Genomic DNA, 20,393 nt, shown 5'->3' with positions numbered 1-20,393 from the left:
AGGAGGTATCGAGGTTTTTGTTAATCGCGACCCTTACGAATTGAATATTAAAATTCAAGCTCGTTATGTTGTTCTGCTGTAAGTACAATTTATAGTATGTGCGAGAGTTATCTTTTTATTACTGATTGATAGTGGACTTTTTATTTTATTAGTCTTGACTATTTTTTCGAGTTTTTACTTTTTTCTTGGCATCTTTTTCGATCGATATTGTGTTTCTAACCTAAAAGTGTCATGGATAAAACTGTTCTGGATTTTAATGATAAGGTGTGTCGCGGTTGTGGTGATGATATTAAAAGGGAAGTTGTTCGGTGTGATAAGTGTAATGTACCTTATCACCCTGGTTGCATTAAAACAAAAAGAAAATGTTGCACGAGGGCCCCCTCTCCCAGCTTGTTGGCGCCAATTACGAAGGATGACTTGTCTACTATGATGACCGAACAGCTACGTCAATTTTCGCTACAATTAAAACCTCTCAAAGTCACTCTTAACGATGTCTCTGACCGAGTGGGGAATATCGAAAAAGCCTTGTCCCGTTTGGATGTCCTCGAGGAAGATATGGAAGGTATTAAAAATGATGTCGCGTTACTAAAAAATGATTTTAAGAGTTGTTCGGATACAGTGACGGCGGATTGCTTAAAGGAATTGGATGAGCGAAATTATCGCAAGTCAAATTTATTGTTTTTCAATCTTCCAGAAAATGATGTAGCTTCCAGCAATACAGTTTCCGATTTTGACTCAACTTTTATTACAAAATTTTTAAGTATTCTTTCATTAGAGATTACCCCTAAATTTCGCTCACTAACTCGTCTTGGTAAACTCCAACAGATGTCTCCACGTCCACGACCACTGAGAATATCTTTCGTGGAGGAATCAAGTGTCACAGCCGTGTTGAAAGCATTCAGAATATTCAAACAAACCAACACAGCTTTACCTCAATTCCTGCCAGTGAATCTTTCTCTGTCTTGGGATCAGACTCCCATGCAAATGCGTCGCTACAACGAAACCAAACAGCTGATGCTAGAGAGGGAAAAGAAGGGAGAAGTGGGTCTTCGAATCTCCTATCGTCGCGGGGAGCCGCGCATAATATCTGCGCAGAAACCAGGCAGCTCCTCATCAAACCCGCCCATGAAGAAATAGTCTCGCCGAATAGTGATGTGTGTGTTGAGATCAACGTATCTCGATCCAAGGTTTCAGGCCTCTCTACACATGACACCCCGCCTACCGGCCCACACACCACCTCTACATCAAGTTTACGTGACATTTCTATCTATTATCAGAATGTTAGAGGCCTAAGATCTAAATTAAATTTATTACGCAAATCTTTTCCAACTTTTTCTCATAATATTGTTATTTTTACTGAAACGTGGCTTACCACAGCTTTTAACTCATCAGAATTAGGTCTCATAAATTATAATATTTTTCGTTGTGACAGGTGCAAAGAATCAAGTGACTTTTTACGCGGTGGTGGGGTGCTCATAGCCTGCAATAGAGTATTACACGCCTCTCTTATAGTAACTAATATTTTTTCTGTGGAACACGTTTTCGTCAAATTTAAATTCAATCAAACAACATATATAGTTGGTACAGCTTACATTCCCCCAAATTCTAATTTGGCAATATACTCAACGTTTTGCTCTATAATCGAAAATTTATATACTCTCTACCCAACTGCCATTTTTTGTATTATTGGTGACTTTAACTTGCCTCTCGTCACATGGAGTACTGATCCTCAAAATGGACCATCATGTGTGCCAACACCTGATTCATCTCGCCGCTGTAAGGACATCGCTCACCGCTTATCAAACTCTTTAGATTATCTAAATCTGGTTCAAATAAACTCTTTTTTTAATTTCGCCGGATCTATTTTAGACTTAGTTTTTTATAATTCTTTAAATTATTCTCTTGATAAATCCTTTGATCCTATCCTACCTATTGATCAGTATCATCCGCCTTTAATATTTACAATTCACAATTTTTTGGCACTTACTGTTGTTTTATCCTCAAATAAAAATTATTTTAAACTCGATTTCACTAGAGCTAACTTAGGTGGTATATTCAGTTTTCTAAGTAATGCTGATTGGGATTTAATTTTAAATTCTACTAATTTGGATGACGCTGTCTCTGCTTTTTATGACTATGTGTATACTGCTTTTAACTTTTTTGTACCTATTAAAAAAATTTATAATGATACTTTCATGCCATGGTTTTCTCACGAACTTAAACGTTTAGTCTTTTTGAAAAAAATATCGCATCGAAAATTTAAATGTACCAATGACCCAATCGATTACTTAGAATTCTCTAAACTACGCGAAATGTGTAAATCCTTATCTAAATCAGCTTTTAATAATTACATAACTAAAGTAGAAAATTCTGTTATTTCAAATCCTAAACAATTTTGGAATTACGTTAATACTTTGCGACATGAATCAAGAATTCCAAAAAATGTATTTTATGGCGATTTAACAGCGAACACTAATTATAATATTGCTAATCTCTTTCGTGACTACTTTAGTTCAGTATATTCATTACCTTCTGACAATGTATTAAATACCGATTCTGATCATGTTAATAGTTGTACTATTGGTAATTTTACTATAGATAGAAAAACAATTTTATCAAAACTAAAGAATTTGGATGTAAATAAAGGTGCTGGACCAGATAATATTCCGCCTTCTCTCTTAAAGTCATGCTGTTCTGCATTTGTTGAACCTTTGTTTATATTATTTAATCGCTCATTATCATCTGGTATATTTCCGTTAAACTGGAAAAGAGGTATAGTTGTACCTGTTTTCAAGGATGGGTATAAGAGTAACGTCACTAACTATAGGCCCATAATTCTGCTTGGCGCCGTCTCTAAAATCTTTGAAAGCATTGTATTTGATGAATTATACAGTCGAACGGAGCATTTACTAATTGATGAGCAGCATGGCTTTATGAAGCGTAGGTCAGTTTTAACCATTCTTACTTTGTTCACTAATTATACAATCTCTAGTCTCGAAAAATCTATGCAGGTTGACGCTATATACACAGATTTCGCGAAGGCTTTTGACAAAGTCGATCATGCATTATTGGTGGCAAGGCTCGAGGCCCTTGGTTTTTCTCGCGGTTTGATTAATTGGGTCAATAGCTACCTCAATGAAAGATTTTTATCTGTTCGCATTGATTGTGATTTTTCTGATGTTTTTCTGGCAACTTCAGGAGTACCTCAGGGCTCGCACCTTGGTCCTCTTTTCTTCTTATTTTTTATTAATAAAATTCATCCCTTATTTAATCACAGTTTATTTTTACTTTTCGCGGACGATCTCAAATTATATAAAACTATTACCTCTGAGCAAGATTGTATTCATCTTCAGGCTGATCTTGATAAACTTGTAAATTGGTCAATAGAAAACAATCTTTTTTTAAATACTAAAAAATGTAGTGTTATCTCATTTACTAAACAAAAAGCTTTTATTAAGTTTGATTATAAGATTGGTAATGAGACTGTTACTAGAGTGAGCATGGTGCGAGACCTGGGTGTTACTTTAGATTCCGCTCTTGACTTTCGAGCGCATATTGAAAATATTATTACGAAGGCTAACAGGACCTTGGGCTTTGTCACAAGAAGTGCATCTTGCTTCAAAAATCCATTAGCTTTAAAGATTCTTTACTTTTCACTAGTTAGATCAATATTCGAGTTCGCCTGTATTATTTGGCTACCTTATCAGGAATCTTTGTTGATTGAAATTGAGCGTGTACAGAATAAGTTTCTGCGTTTTGCTGCGAGGTGTTTGGGAATAACTTTTGATACTTATAGTCATGATTACTCTGAACTTAGACGCGTATTAAGAATCCCTTCACTTAGACAGAGATTTCTTTATATTGACTTACTCTTTCTTTTTAAAATTATTAATGGAATGATAAATTGTCCTGCGATTTTGTACTTAATAGACTTTTTTGTACCATTTAAACCTGTGAGACATCCAACTTTGTTCAAACTTCAACTAAACCGTACTAACTATAGCAATAACTCTGTAATACCACGGCTAACTAGAGAGGCTAACTTGTACAATGATAGGATTGATTTTTATGGAGTCTCAATTAATAACTTTGTAGCTACGTTGCGTGAACTTTTATTTCGCTATAATTAATTATTTTGCATGTGTCCATACTTCTTTTAAAATTTGTTTGGCTATAAACTTTATTATTAAGTACTTATGTACGAAAGGGCACTGCCCGTAAATACATGTAAATAAAAATAAAAATAAATAATTATATTATATTTATTTACTTAAACTAGCAACTTTGTCGTCCGCAAGCGGCCGACTACGTTGCTCGTGTGCATTAACCATATCTTTATTCACTTCTTTTTTTTCAAAAAATTTAATATTAGAAATTTTAAAAAAATTTCTTCATATTAAATCTACCACCCAAGGCACGGTTGGCCTGAACTAAATTTTATTCAAACTTTCAGTAACTCTAAATTTTTTTGTTGATTCTGAATTTATATTTTTTTAGCATTATTTTAAGACAAAAAAGAAAAAATTCGGCGGAGGGCTTTTTGAAATATACCATTTTAAAAAAAAAAATTTTTTTACTAAAAACTAAGTTACAGATTTATTTGAGTTGACTCGTTTTGTTTGTATTTTTTTTAAGCAGTCTAATAAATGTTAAGGTATTTAAAGGATAAGTAGGATTTCATAGCTGCAAAAGGTTTTTAATTTGACAAACAATGTACCGTTGACAAAAAAATATTTTATCGAACTAAATATTTGAAATATAATTTGTAATAAATCTGTAATAAAAATTACAATATTTTTTATACACATTTTAAAGATTTATAAATGAAGTTAAATTTTAAAAATGTTTATGCAAAATATATAAACATGTAGCTTCAGATGTGCGAACTATTATACTGACACACTGCACATCTGAAGCTACATGTTTATATATTTTGCATAAACATTTTTAAAATTTAACTTCATTTATAAATCTTTAAAATGTGTATAAAAAATATTGTAATTTTTATTACAGATTTATTACAAATTATATTTCAAATATTTAGTTCGATAAAATATTTTTTTGTCAACGGTACATTGTTTGTCAAATTAAAAACCTTTTGCAGCTATGAAATCCTACTTATCCTTTAAATACCTTAACATTTATTAGACTGCTTAAAAAAAATACAAACAAAACGAGTCAACTCAAATAAATCTGTAACTTAGTTTTTAGTAAAAAAATTTTTTTTTTTTAAATGGTATATTTCAAAAAGTCCTCCGCCGATTTTTTTCTTTTTTGTCTTAAAATAATGCTAAAAAAATATAAATTCAGAATCAACAAAAAAATTTAGAGTTACTGAAAGTTTGAATAAAATTTAGTTCAGGCCAACCGTGAAGGAGCACGGAATATTGCTTGAATGTCAAGGTGATATCAAGCGGGAATATTTTTGTGACATTTAGGCGATATCATAATGTCCGCTTCATGGGGACATTCTACGGTGATATTCTTGTGAAATTCGCGTGATATTTGTATGGTACTGAGGGAATATTCCCGTGAAATTCACGCAATATGAAGAAAATATTCCTGGGATATTAAGGGATTATCCCTATGATATTGAGACAATATTCCTGTAATTTAGAAAATTCTAAAATGTTGTTTATTTTGAATATTTAATTAAACAAATAAATCAATGAAAAAAAATTGAAATTTTGTTAGAATTTTATAAATTATCTTATTAATATCACTGGAATATTCCCTCAATATCAGAGGAATAATTCACTCAATATAACACAAATTTCACGAGAATATTCCCTCAATATCATACGAATCACACGTGAATATCACCGAGGAATGTCCCCGTGAAGACATTATGATATCGCCTGAATGTCACAGGAATATTCCCACTTGATATCAATGTTACATTCAACCAATATTCCGTGCTACTTGGGCGCTTAACTTTACTTTTCCCTTATGACAGCAACTACTAAATAATCTATGTGACGGTCTCTCACACAGAAAATGTAACGCATAACAAAACTTACATTCTACATTCATCAAACCTAAATAATTCTGTGGAACCTTACTTTCATTGAAAACTTTAAGACATTATTTCATCTCCTACACTTTTTTATTTCGGTTATCGTTTTCACATGCCAAATTCTTTTCTTGACGCACTTTCTTTTCATCTTCCGTTTCCGTAGAAAATTTGTTCTTCTTACATGAAAAATTATTTTCTTGACGCACTTTCTTTTCATCTTGAGTTTCCATTGATATTTTTCTTTCCTACATGCCAAATTTTTATCCTTGTGTATTTTCTTTTCATCTTTAGTTTCTATAGATAATTTCTTTTTTTGCATGTCAAATTTTTTTTGCGCTCTTTCTTTTGTATTTCTGTTTCTGTTTCATTACGATTACGTTTTCTCAATCTACCATTCTCTTGTCTAATTATTTTCTGTTCATATGTAACTTCGCGCGTTGCCTTCCCTTTTCTTTAATTCCTAGAATTATCTTTTTATCAATTTCTTCACTCAGAAAATACTTCATTTCTGAATATTCAAGTGGTGAAATTTTGTTCATATTATTATTAGTTGTACGAATTATTTTCTCTTCACTAGTGTCATTTAGAGAATGTTTAATTTCTAAATATTGTGTTAATAGAACTCTGTTAATATTATTTCTGGGAAAAGTATTAAAACAGAACAAGGGTTCAAAATATTATTTTTAAGTTCCTGAGCTCGATTTATGAAAAGACGGTTCCAATCATTCTCTATTATCGAATTCCTATTGTGAGACGTTCTTATTGACGGAAAATGATTTAAGCGATTATTTTCAAACATTGACTTTAAATGGTTTCTCATTCTGTTATTATCAGTTTCATAATTTACGCTGTTTGACATTACGTTAAAAAATATAGATGTTGCAAATGCTATTGCATATACTCCACACTCAACACTACCAAAAGGTTGTTGATCAACAACTACAAAAACTACTGTTGGTTTAAAAGGGAACAATCTAATTAAATATTTCATTTGATGCACATTTAAACACCCCTCATTAAGGCTATAAAAGTATAAGTACTTTGCATATTGAAAAAAGAATTGGAATCTTTTTTTAATAAATCTTCAAATTTGTACATATGCATGTCATTTAACAATTTATTTCTATTTTTAACAATTTTTAAATCTTCATCACTCAAAATAACATACTGTTTTATGTTGGCCATAGTATACTTCGTTTAATTTTATTTTTGATTCATGAAAATCTAAATATCTTTAATCCTCTCGCTCACTCTCTCCAATATAACAAATTTTGCCATTTATTAAATATAACCAATTTTGCCTTTAATTCAATATAACAAATTTTGCCTTTTATCCAATACAACTACCAATATCCAATAGAATGAGAGAACTATGAATGAGTAACTACTGATCAGCCAATAAGTGCAAAAGGACACTCTTATATGATTAATCAGTAGTTCATTACAGATACCATATATACATTTATATACACTTGTATTAAAACCCCGGATTAATTACCACAAAAATCCAACCCTTGGACAATAGAACCTTTGTTAAATAATCAATGAGAATTAACTCTGAGGACCCAGGTAATAATTTCTTTTCTCCCATTTATTACATGGAAAAATACCCTTAGACAATAGAACCTTTGTTGATAAGGATTAACTCTGAGAACTTAGGTAATAATTTTTAAATTTTTTTTATTAAAATTTTCAGGGACTCTAATACAGGTATGCACATATATATATATATATATAGATATATATATTTATTTTTATTTTCAAAACAAAAAGGAAGAAGATTAAGATTTTAGACGAAGATATTCTTATGCCATTTTGAATTGTCTAGATAGAGAAACGCAATGTTAAACGAAGAAGTACTTATGTTATATTCCTTGGTGTAAGAAAGAAAGGTATGCGTTACCTATTTAGTTTTAGACTTTCTTTATAGTTTTTTTTTCACGTGATAAAGACAGAAAGAAATTATTACCTGGGTCCTCAGAGTTATTAATTAATCCTCTTTAAAAGATAGCAGGTAAAGTGAACCCTCATTTGCAAAATAAAGATATATCTTTCTCTATCCATAACTTGTTCTTTTTCTCTGTCACCGAAAACCCAGCAGGGGTCCGGACGGAATGAATGAATGGACGGAATGAAGGAATGAATTCAAAGATTATTATAGTTAATTTATAGTTTTGAAGAATACGCCGCAATTTACGAGAACCATTCGTGCGGTCCGCCGGTGACATTGGATATCAGATCCGTAAATCCCGCTAGCAATTTGCCTGATGATGAGGATGTGCAAATTGAGATTGAAATGGATCAACTGTCCAGGAGGGGTGTCGCTGCATCCGCCGATGTCAAAGTTGCTTCCGATGATGAACCAGACTTCCTCGGATTCAAGAATAATGTCGAATCAGAGGAAGAATCTGATTTCCGCGGATTCGACAATTATTATGTACCTATCTTATAATAATAATTTTTATTCTTACCAACTTTCTTTGCATCAATGATCCTAAAGTTGGACCCAGGTGCAAACTTTTTGAAAACGGGTACAGCTGCTCTCGAAGTTGCTGGAAAATAAATAGAATAATTACATTACGAATTTTAAAAAATTAAAAATAATCGTGGTGGCGATGATAATAAAAATAACAATAATAATAATAATAATATAAAAACAAATAATTATCCACTGCCTCCTAATTATTTCCAAAAATATTTTGGAGGAAAATGTTAAAATTAAATTTTTTACGTGGTTCTTCTGGCAATTTGACTTCTGGCAATTTGGCAATCGATTTCGGGTGATGGAAATCATTTTCTTCACAGCTTTCTTTTGCGACTACTTTTCCTCCCTTCGTCGTTCGTGCTGCAACATTATGTGTTTAAATTAATCAATTTGTCGAGAATCGTGACTAATTTGACGACGAAAAGTTCCGAATGAAATCGATCAAAGAAAATAAATATGTAAATTAATTAGAAATGATCAGTACTCGTTTAGCGTGCGAGCGATAAACAACATTTTTGACAAAGACTGTTTACTTATACGTATGCGTGTGTGTGAATATAGTTTGAATTTTATTTTATTATTATATTATATCATGTGGAGTGATTTTCTTTAATTTTATTATTTAATAAACTATGTTCAGTGAAGTTGGGTGTTATATTTTAAACCTTTAATTTTCTATTATTTGGCTCATACACAAAAAGACTAAAATAAATTAAAAATATTTTATAAGACAATCAAAGTTGGTTTCTGTATTGTTCATGGTCCTTCGAGCCGGATCGCTCGCACAAAGAAAGCTATCGAGTACTCAATTTCGACAAGGCTGCTTAATCTACATCATATAGAAATCAAAAATTACTTTTATGGAAGCAGTGTATGCATAGGTCTCATCTTAAATTTCGAATGAAAAGCAGATGAGAATATTCATTGAGGAAATAACTGAAAAACTACATATACGAAAACGAGGCAGTTATTTCAAATCGACAACGCTTTGGAAAGTATAAACTATTGTATTATAAGGTGACTCATCGACTTAAAGTAAGAACGTTGTATATATTTATTATTTATCTTTATATTAATTTGTGATTATTTTCTTTGTAATGTCTGTAAACGAAGTTGATACTGCTCGACAAAGCCGTACTAATTGTAAATCAAAATTAACAAAATTTAATACATTTCTTGAAAAATGTTCAATTGACGAAAACGCGGGTACTGTCGAGGAGATTAAACTACGTTTACAAAAAATTGAGGAAGTTTGGAGCGAATTTGAGAAAGCTCAACTTACACTAGAAATATTGGCTCCGGCACCGTCGCGTGATTTAGATCGAACAGAGTTTGAAAATTATTATTTTAAATATGTGTCGAAAGCTACGAAAATGATTAAAGAACGTACTGATCACGAAACGGTTACGGAGAATGACGAATTAACACGACAACGAGTACAAATTGATCAATTGCAAGCGGAATTGAATGCGCAACGCGAAGCTGAGTTGACGCATTTAAGAACTTTAGCATCTTCGCGATCAAATATTATAGAAAATGAAAATTCGCATAACGGAATACGATATCCGCTACCCAAACTTGACCTTCCTACCTTTTCTGGAGGTTATGAAGAGTGGCTAGGGTTTAAAGATTTATTTCAGGCAATCATTCATAAAGATAATAACATCCCTAAGGTACAAAAGTTTAGATATTTAAAGTCTTATTTAAGGGAAAGCGCGTCGCGAATAATTGAAAATATCGAAATTTCTGAGGCTAATTATGAAGTAGCGTGGGGGTTACTTGAGGAGAGATATAACAATAAACGAGTAATCATACAAAACCATATGACGGCTCTCCTTGAGTTAACAATACCAAACAAAGACTCAGCTTCGGGATTGAGAAATTTATTGGATACTATTTTGCGACATATTCGCGCTTTGAAAATGTTAGGTGAGCCAACAGAGAGTTGGGATACCCCCCTTGTCTGTTTTCTTGTATTAAAACTTGATAGAGAATCCAGGAAAGAGTGGGAACGGTCGGTCAAAGGTAGCGAGATGCCGAGACTAGAAAATTTGACTAACTTTCTACGCGAGCGATGTCAGATTCTTGAAGCTTTGAATCCTGAAACCAATGATAACAAAAACAAAATGACAAGTTCAATTAATAAGAATTCATTTATCGAAAAGAAAAATAATGGTAAGACGCTTTTAAATACACAGTCTAGTTTTAAATGTATATTGTGTAATCAGGATCATATGATTCATAATTGCTCAGATTTTTTAAAATTAAATATTAGTGACAGGTATCAAATAGTAAAAAAGAAAGGTCTTTGTTTTAATTGTTTGCGTGGAAATCATTTAATTAACGAATGCAAATCGAGAAATTGTAATCTTTGTCATAAACGACATCATACACTTTTACACACGCAATCAAATCAAAATTCTAATGTCGAAATTGTAAATCATAATCAAGGAAAAAGTATGCATTTGAGTGATTCATCAAAGGTTCTCCTATCAACCGCTATAGTAAATTTAGTAGATAGTAAAGGTAATAGAATAAATTGTAGAATTTTATTAGACAGCGGCTCTCAACCGAATATCATGACAGATAAATTTGCGAAAATTTTGAATTTAAAAAGACGAAAATTGCGCTCAGCGATTGAGGTTTTAAATAGCAACGAAGTAAATAGCGGTGATTGGGTGGAGACAAAAATGGAGTCGCAAGTCTCAAATTATGCAGTTGATGTATCCTTCCTTATTCTTCCTAATATAACAGGAGAACTTCCAGCGAATCCTATAAATAAAAATCAATTAAAAATCCCTTCTTATATCAAACTTGCTGATCCTCAATTTCACCAGCCAGCAACTGTTGACGCTTTAATAGGAGCAGAACTGTTCTACGAAATCTTAGGATATAATAAAATTCCTCTTGCAGTCCCGCATACTTCTCTACTAAGTACAAAAGTGGGCTGGATAGTGATTGGGAAACTGGGGGAAATTACCAAAACACAAAAAATAACATGTAATTTAATAAGAGATGATTTATCTGTTCAGTTAGAGAAGTTTTGGAAAATCGAAGAAGGAGAACAAAAGAAGTTTTTAAGTTTGGAAGAAAAGTCGTGCGAGGAACATTTTGTAAACAATGTAACACGTGACAATAAAGGTAAATATATAGTGAGACTTCCGTTTAATGAAAATAAAAATAATTTAGGAAATTCATATGAAATAGCTCGGAAAAGATTTTTTATGCTCGAAAGAAAATTATCTAAAGACCCTAAATTAAAACAAAAATATACAAATTTTATGGAAGAATACGAACACTTGAATCATATGAAACAAATAATTGCGGATAAATCGGAAGGATATTATTTACCACACCAAGCTGTTCTGAAGATGATAGATAATATTAGTAAGTTTCGAGTAGTTTTTGACGCATCATGTCAGACAGATACTGGTTTGTCGTTAAACGACACCTTGATGACAGGACCAACTATCCAAGATAACATAGTAGCATTAATGTTGAGATTTCGACAGCATGTGATTGCCTTGAGTGGAGATATTGAGAAAATGTATCGCCAATTTTTTATACATCCCCAAGATAGAAAATTCCAGAAAATTTTGTGGCGATATAATGAGAATGAACCTATCAGAACGTACGAACTGAACACCGTGACATATGGAACTTCTGCGGCACCATTTTTGGCAATTCGTTGTTTGAAAGAATTGGCAAATAATGAAGGTCGTGCATTTCCAATCGCTGCCGAAGTATTAAAGAATGATTTTTATGTGGATGACTGCCTCACGGGAGCCGACACTGTAAGCGAAGTACAACAAATAAAAGAAGGACTAATTGAGTTGACAACAAAAGCAGGACTTCGTATTTGCAAGTGGAGGTCAAATCATCAAGAAATTGCTCAAAATTCAGGGGATTCAGAAGTATTAACAAATGATGTGGATCAAAGTTCAAAGACACTTGGAGTGATGTGGAACTCTCAAAAGGATACATTGCATTTTAACGTGCAACCAACGTTGGATCAAAAACCCACTACAAAACGAATCATGCTTTCACAAATTGGTAAGATGCTTTATGATCCGCTAGGATTAATGTCACCAGTCACAGTTGTGGCAAAAATAAAAATGCAAGAACTTTGGAAAACTAATAATTCATGGGACGATCCAATACCAACTAAATTATTAGTGGAATTTGAGCAATTTCAAGGTCAACTTGGTGAATTGAGCAATTGGGAAATCGAGAGAGCGGTTAGAAGTCAACCATCAGACGAGACTCAAATCCATGGCTTTGCAGACGCCAGTCAGAAAGCGTATGGCGCATGCGTTTACATCAGGTGTTCGAATGAGGGAAAACATCGTACAATATTACTATGTGCGAAATCAAAGGTTGCACCATTGAAGACAGTTACATTGCCAAGATTGGAACTTTGTGCGGCAGTATTATTGTCAAAGTTAATAATTACTGTCAAAAATGCAATAAAATTTAATGTAAATGCAATACACCTTTGGTCGGATTCAACTATAGTATTGAATTGGATTGCATCTTCTCCTCATGAGTTCAGCACATTCATAGCCAACCGTATTGCCGAAATTCAAACTCTTACAAGACCTGAATGTTGGAAACACGTCATCTCACAGGATAACCCCGCAGATTTTGTATCTAGGGGTCAAATGCCTGCAGAATTTGTATCAAACAAGTTATGGAAAAATGGACCAACGTGGTTGGAATTGTCGGAAGAAAATTGGCCCAGTCATCACTTCATTCAAACGGAATTGCCTGAAAGAAAAAAAAGCGTGGCGCTAACTATAAAGAATGTAAAAACATCAATTAATTTATGGTCTCGATTTTCATCCCTCAGAAAATTGATCCATGTAGTGGCATATTGTTTACGAATAGCAGAAAGAGCACGCGGTAAAACCAAATTTTCCGAGATATTAACACCAGCAGAGATTCAGTCAGCATTTAATCGAATTGTTTCACTGGTCCAGATGGAAGAGTTCTACAATGAAATTAATCAACTGTCAAAGAATGAATGTCTATCAAGCCGGTCAAAAATACTTCGACTTAATCCTGTAATGCACGAAGAAATTTTAAGAGTGGGGGGAAGAATAAAGAGAGCAGAATTGCCCTATGATCAACGACACCCTATGTTGCTGCCAAAAAATCATCCTGTTACAGAATTAATCATCCGCGATATTCATGAGCAAAATATGCATGCTGGCAATAATGCAACACTGTATGCATTGAGAATGAAATTTTGGCCAATCGATGGTAGGTTGGCAGTGCGCAAGGTCATAAATAAATGCGTAAAATGTTTTCGAGCTCAGCCTAAAGAAGTATCTTATCAAATGGGAAATTTGCCTGCAGTGCGCGTGACTGCCACTCGCGTTTTCGAAAATACAGGTATGGATTACTGCGGTCCATTTTATATTAAAGAAAAAAAGTACAGGAATCGAAATAAAATTAAAGTGTACGCGGCCGTATTTGTGTGTATGAGCACTAAAGCGATCCATATAGAATTGGTAAGCGACTTATCAACAGAATGTTTTTTAGCAAGTTTACGACGATTCTTCGCAAGAAGAGGAAAATCTAAAGCATTGTATTCGGATAATGGTACTAATTTTGTAGGCGCTAGAAATGAGTTGAGTGATCTTTACCGTCTCCTCAACACAGATGAACATAATAAAATTATATCTCGAAAATTGGCAGATCAGAATATTGAATGGTATTTTTCGCCCCCGCGAACTCCGCATTTTGGCGGTATCTGGGAGGCGGCGGTGAAGTCGCTCAAACATCATTTACGGCGAACAATTGGCGAAACATTGTTGACATTCGAAGAGCTTGGAACATATATGTGTGAAATCGAAGCAATTGTAAATTCACGACCTCTTACTCCGATGACCATGGACCCTAATGATGTAAGCGTATTAACTCCAGGTCATTTTTTAATAGGAGAGCCTTTGACAACGATTCCTGCTTGGGACTATACTCAAACTCCTGTAAATCGATTATCACGATGGGAATGTTTACAAAAAATGAAACGCGATTTATGGAAACGTTGGTCGCGCGAATATTTAAATGAGCTTAATGTTCGCTCAAAATGGCATTCGGGATCACCAGAAGTGATAAAAGAGGGAACTTTGGTTATTTTAAGGGATGACAATTTGCCGCCGTTAAGATGGAGTTTGGGTAGAGTATCTCAAATATATCCAGGAGATGATGGTGTGATACGTGTGGTAAAGGTAAAGACCCAAAATGGTGAATTAGATAGAGGCGTAAAAAAAATATCACCGCTTCCTATAGAGAGATAAAAAAAAAAAAAAAAAATGTATTTATTGAACATAATTGTTCAAAAAGGGGGCAGAATGTCGAGAATCGTGACTAATTTGACGACGAAAAGTTCCGAATGAAATCGATCAAAGAAAATAAATATGTAAATTAATTAGAAATGATCAGTACTCGTTTAGCGTGCGAGCGATAAACAACATTTTTGACAAAGACTGTTTACTTATACGTATGCGTGTGTGTGAATATAGTTTGAATTTTATTTTATTATTATATTATATCATGTGGAGTGATTTTCTTTAATTTTATTATTTAATAAACTATGTTCAGTGAAGTTGGGTGTTATATTTTAAACCTTTAATTTTCTATTATTTGGCTCATACACAAAAAGACTAAAATAAATTAAAAATATTTTATAAGACAATCAAAGTTGGTTTGTGTATTGTTCACAATTATATATGTAATTAATTAATTATAATGATCTTCATACTTACGAGTTCTACCAAGTGCGGGATATTTTCCCCATTTTAGTTTGCCTGTAAACAAATTTTTAATTTCATTAGTATGATTTAAATACAGCTGTATATAAAACATTACAATCTATTTATATATTTTTAAGTTTAAAAATTATTCACATCCTCCAAAATATTTTCGAAAATATTTTGGAGGAAAAATTGAAATTAAAATTTATTTATATATTTTTCAGTTTAAAAATTATTCACTTCCTCCAAATTATTTTCGAAAATATTTTGGAGGAAAAAAATGAAATTAAAATTTATTTATATATGCTTCAGTTTAAAACTTATTCATTGCCTCCAAATTATTTTCGGAAATATTTTGGAGGAAAATTTTGAAATTACAATCTATTTATATATTTTTAAGTTTAAAACTATTATTCATTGCCTCTAAATTATTTTCGGAAATATTTTGGAGGAAAATTTTGAAATTACAATCTATTTATATATTTTTAAGTTTAAAAATTATTCACTTCCTCCAAATTATTTTCGGAAATATTTTGGAGGAAAATTTTGAAATTACAATCTATTTATATATTTTTAAGTTTAAAAATATTCTTTAGTTTAAAACTTATTCATTGCCTCCAAATTATTTTCGGAAATATTTTGGAGGAAAATTTTGAAATTACAATCTATTTATATATTTTTAAGTTTAAAACTATTATTCATTGCCTCCAAATTATTTTCGGAAATATTTTGGAGGAAAATTTTGAAATTACAATCTATTTATATATTTTTAAGTTTAAAACTATTATTCATTGCCTCCAAATTATTTTCGGAAATATTTTGAAGGAAAATTTTGAAATTACAATCTATTTATATATCTTTAAGTTTAAAAATTATTCACTTCCTCCAAATTATTTTCGGAAATATTTTGGAGGAAAATTTTGAAATTTCAATCTATTTATATATTTTTAAGTTCAAAAATTATTCACTTCCTCTAAATTATTTTCGGAAATATTTTGGAGGAAAATTTTGAAATTACAATCTATTTATATATTTTTAAGTTTAAAAATTATTCACTTCCTCCAAAATATTTTCGAAAATATTTTGGAGGAAAAAATTGAAATTCAAATTTATTTATATATTCTTTAGTTTAAAACTTATTCATTGCCTCCAAATTATTTTCGGAAATATTTTGAAGGAAAATTTTGAAATTACAATCTATTTATATATTTTTAAGTTTAAAACTATTATTCATTGCCTCTAAATTATTTTCGGAAATATTTTGGAGGAAAATTTTGAAATTACAATCTATTTATATATTTTTAAGTTTAAAAATTATTCACTTCCTCCAAAATATTTTCGAAAATATTTTGGAGGAAAAAATTGAAATTCAAATTTATTTATATATTCTTTAGTTTAAAACTTATTCATTGACTCCAAATTATTTTCGGAAATATTTTGAAGGAAAATTTTGAAATTACAATCTATTTATATATTTTTAAGTTTAAAACTATTATTCATTGCCTCCAAATTATTTTCGGAAATATTTTGGAGGAAAATTTTGAAATTACAATCTATTTATATATTTACAAGTTTAAAAATTATTCACTTCCTCCAAATTATTTTCGGAAATATTTTGGAGGAAAATTTTGAAATTACAATCTATTCATATATCTTTAAGTTTAAAAATTATTCACTTCCTCCAAATTATTTTCGGAAATATTTTGGAGGAAAATTTTGAAATTACAATCTATTTATATATTTTTAAGTTTAAAAATTATTCACTTCCTCCAAAATATTTTCGAAAATATTTTGGAGGAAAAAATTGAAATTGAAATTTATTTATATATTCTTTAGTTTAAAACTTATTCATTGCCTCCAAATTACTTTCGGAAATATTTTGGAGGAAAATTTTGAAATTACAATCTATTTATATATTTTTAAGTTTAAAACTATTATTCATTGCCTCCAAATTATTTTCGGAAATATTTTGGAGGAAAATGTTGAAATTACAATCTATTTATATATTTTTAAGTTTAAAAATTATTCACTTCCTCCAAATTATTTTCGGAAATATTTTGGAGGAAAATTTTGAAATTACAATCTATTTATATATTTTTAAGTTTAAAAATATTCTCTAGTTTAAAACTTATTTATTGCCTCCAAATTATTTTCGAAAATATTTTGGAGGAAAATTTTGAAATTACAATCTATTTATATATTTTTAAGTTTAAAACTATTATTCATTGCCTCCAAATTATTTTCGGAAATATTTTGGAGGAAAATTTTGAAATTACAATCTATTTATATATTTTTAAGTTTAAAAATTATTCACTTCCTCCAAATTATTTTCGGAAATATTTTGGAGGAAAATTTTGAAATTACAATCTATTTATATATTTTTAAGTTTAAAACTATTATTCATTGCCTCCAAATTATTTTCGGAAATATTTTGGAGGAAAATTTTGAAATTACAATCTATTTATATATTTTTAAGTTTAAAACTATTATTCATTGCCTCTAAATTATTTTCGGAAATATTTTGGTGGAAAATTTTGAAATTACAATCTATTTATATATTTTTAAGTTTAAAAATTATTCACTTCCTCCAAAATATTTTCGAAAATATTTTGGAGGAAAAAATTGAAATTCAAATTTATTTATATATTCTTTAGTTTAAAACTTATTCATTGCCTCCAAATTATTTTCGGAAATATTTTGAAGGAAAATTTTGAAATTACAATCTATTTATATATTTTTAAGTTTAAAACTATTATTCATTGCCTCCAAATTATTTTCGGAAATATTTTGGAGGAAAATTTTGAAATTACAATCTATTTATATATTTACAAGTTTAAAAATTATTCACTTCCTCCAAATTATTTTCGGAAATATTTTGGAGGAAAATTTTGAAATTACATTCTATTTATATATTTTTAAGTTTAAAAATTATTCACTTCCTCCAAAATATTTTCGAAAATATTTTGGAGGAAAAAATTGAAATTCAAATTTATTTATATATTCTTTAGTTTAAAACTTATTCATTGCCTCCAAATTATTTTCGGAAATATTTTGGAGGAAAATTTTGAAATTACAATCTATTTATATATTTACAAGTTTAAAAATTATTCACTTCCTCCAAATTATTTTCGGAAATATTTTGGAGGAAAATTTTGAAATTACAATCTATTTATATATCTTTAAGTTTAAAAATTATTCACTTCCTCCAAATTATTTTCGGAAATATTTTGGAGGAAAATTTTGAAATTACAATTAATTTATATATTTTTAAGTTTAAAAATTATTCACTACCTCCAAAATATTTTCGAAAATATTTTGGAGGAAAAAATTGAAATTCAAATTTATTTATATATTCTTTAGTTTAAAACTTATTCATTGCCTCCAAATTATTTTCGGAAATATTTTGGAGGAAAATTTTGAAATTACAATCCATTTATATATTTTTAAGTTTAAAACTATTATTTATTGCCTCCAAATTATTTTCGGAAATATTTTGGAGGAAAATTTTGAAATTACAATCTATTTATATATTTTTAAGTTTAAAAATTATTCACTTCCTCCAAATTATTTTCGGAAATATTTTGGAGGAAAATTTTGAAATTACAATCTATTTATATATTTTTAAGTTTAAAAATATTCTTTAGTTTAAAACTTATTCATTGCCTCCAAATTATTTTCGGAAATATTTTGGAGGAAAATTTTGAAATTACAATCTATTTATATATTTTTAAGTTTAAAACTATTATTCATTGCCTCCAAATTATTTTCGGAAATATTTTGGAGGAAAATTTTGAAATTACAATCTATTTATATATTTTTAAGTTTAAAACTATTATTCATTGCCTCCAAATTATTTTCGGAAATATTTTGAAGGAAAATTTTGAAATTACAATCTATTTATATATCTTTAAGTTTAAAAATTATTCACTTCCTCCAAATTATTTTCGGAAATATTTTGGAGGAAAATTTTGAAATTTCAATCTATTTATATATTTTTAAGTTCAAAAATTATTCACTTCCTCCATAATATTTTCGGAAATATTTTGGAGGAAAATTTTGAAATTACAATCTATTTATATATTTTTAAGTTTAAAAATTATTCACTTCCTCCAAAATATTTTTGAAAATATTTTGGAGGAAAAAATTGAAATTCAAATTTATTTATATATTCTTTAGTTTAAAACTTATTCATTGCCTCCAAATTATTTTCGGAAATATTTTGGAGGAAAATTTTGAAATTACAATCCATTTATATATTTTTAAGTTTAAAACTATTATTCATTGCCTCCAAATTATTTTCGGAAATATTTTGGAGGAAAATTTTGAAATTACAATCTATTTATATATTTACAAGTTTAAAAATTATTCACTTCCTCCAAATTATTTTCGGAAATATTTTGGAGGAAAATTTTGAAATTACAATCTATTTATATATCTTTAAGTTTAAAAATTATTCACTTCCTCCAAATTATTTTCGGAAATATTTTGGAGGAAAATTTTGAAATTTCAATCTATTTATATATTTTTAAGTTCAAAAATTATTCACTTCCTCCAAAATATTTTCGAAAATATTTTGGAGGAAAAAATTGAAATTCAAATTTATTTATACAGGGTGATTAATATAGTAATCGCCAAAAAGTACACGGGTACAGAGTAAAAAATTCTAAGACACACTATTGTCTTAGTTTTTTTTGCGTAATGTAAAAATTTTGAGAAATTTTAAATGGCAAATATAGAAAAATTAGGTTGTGTTTGACGTATTTGACCGCCATTTGTATACACATGCCAAACTTCTCTCCAAACGCATATGAACGCAGTCAGCGTAAAAAAAAAATAAAACAGCCAATGGGAAAGGGTTTTTAGAAAAGTTACTAGATTAATGTGTCACAAGAATTTAAAAATGTAAACAAAGTGAAAAAAATATTATATGAAATTGTGTTGTGAATAATAAATGGTGCTTGTTAGAAAAAAAAATTGTGAAATTGTTCATCTGAAAAGTAAGTAAAATTTTGAAATAAAATAACCTTCTTCTATTTTAAACATTTTTCATATTTTTTTGGTTAGAAATATTAATAATTTATTTCTTGATTATTAAAAAAAAATTTTATCAAAAATAGTAGGTGACATTTTTTTC

At 29.8% G+C, this 20,393-nt stretch overlaps 1 protein-coding gene across 1 annotated transcript; it reads left to right on the top strand.

Moving 5' to 3' along the window:
- Positions 1 to 9,598: 9,598 nt before the first annotated feature.
- LOC127277018 (uncharacterized) lies at positions 9,599 to 14,734 on the top strand (the record flags this gene model as incomplete). Its single annotated transcript, XM_051297805.1, has 2 exons — positions 9,599 to 13,895; positions 14,121 to 14,734. Coding segments are annotated over exons 1-2 (4,911 nt in total), but the record flags the coding sequence as incomplete, so codon positions are not given.
- Positions 14,735 to 20,393: the final 5,659 nt, after the last annotated feature.

Source organism: Leptopilina boulardi, unplaced genomic scaffold (assembly GCF_019393585.1).
Source record: "Leptopilina boulardi isolate dan_hultmark-lab unplaced genomic scaffold, ZJU_Lbou_2.1 LbouV2_164, whole genome shotgun sequence".
NCBI lineage: Eukaryota > Metazoa > Arthropoda > Insecta > Hymenoptera > Figitidae > Leptopilina > Leptopilina boulardi.
This window is presented reverse-complemented; position numbering and strand designations above follow the sequence as displayed.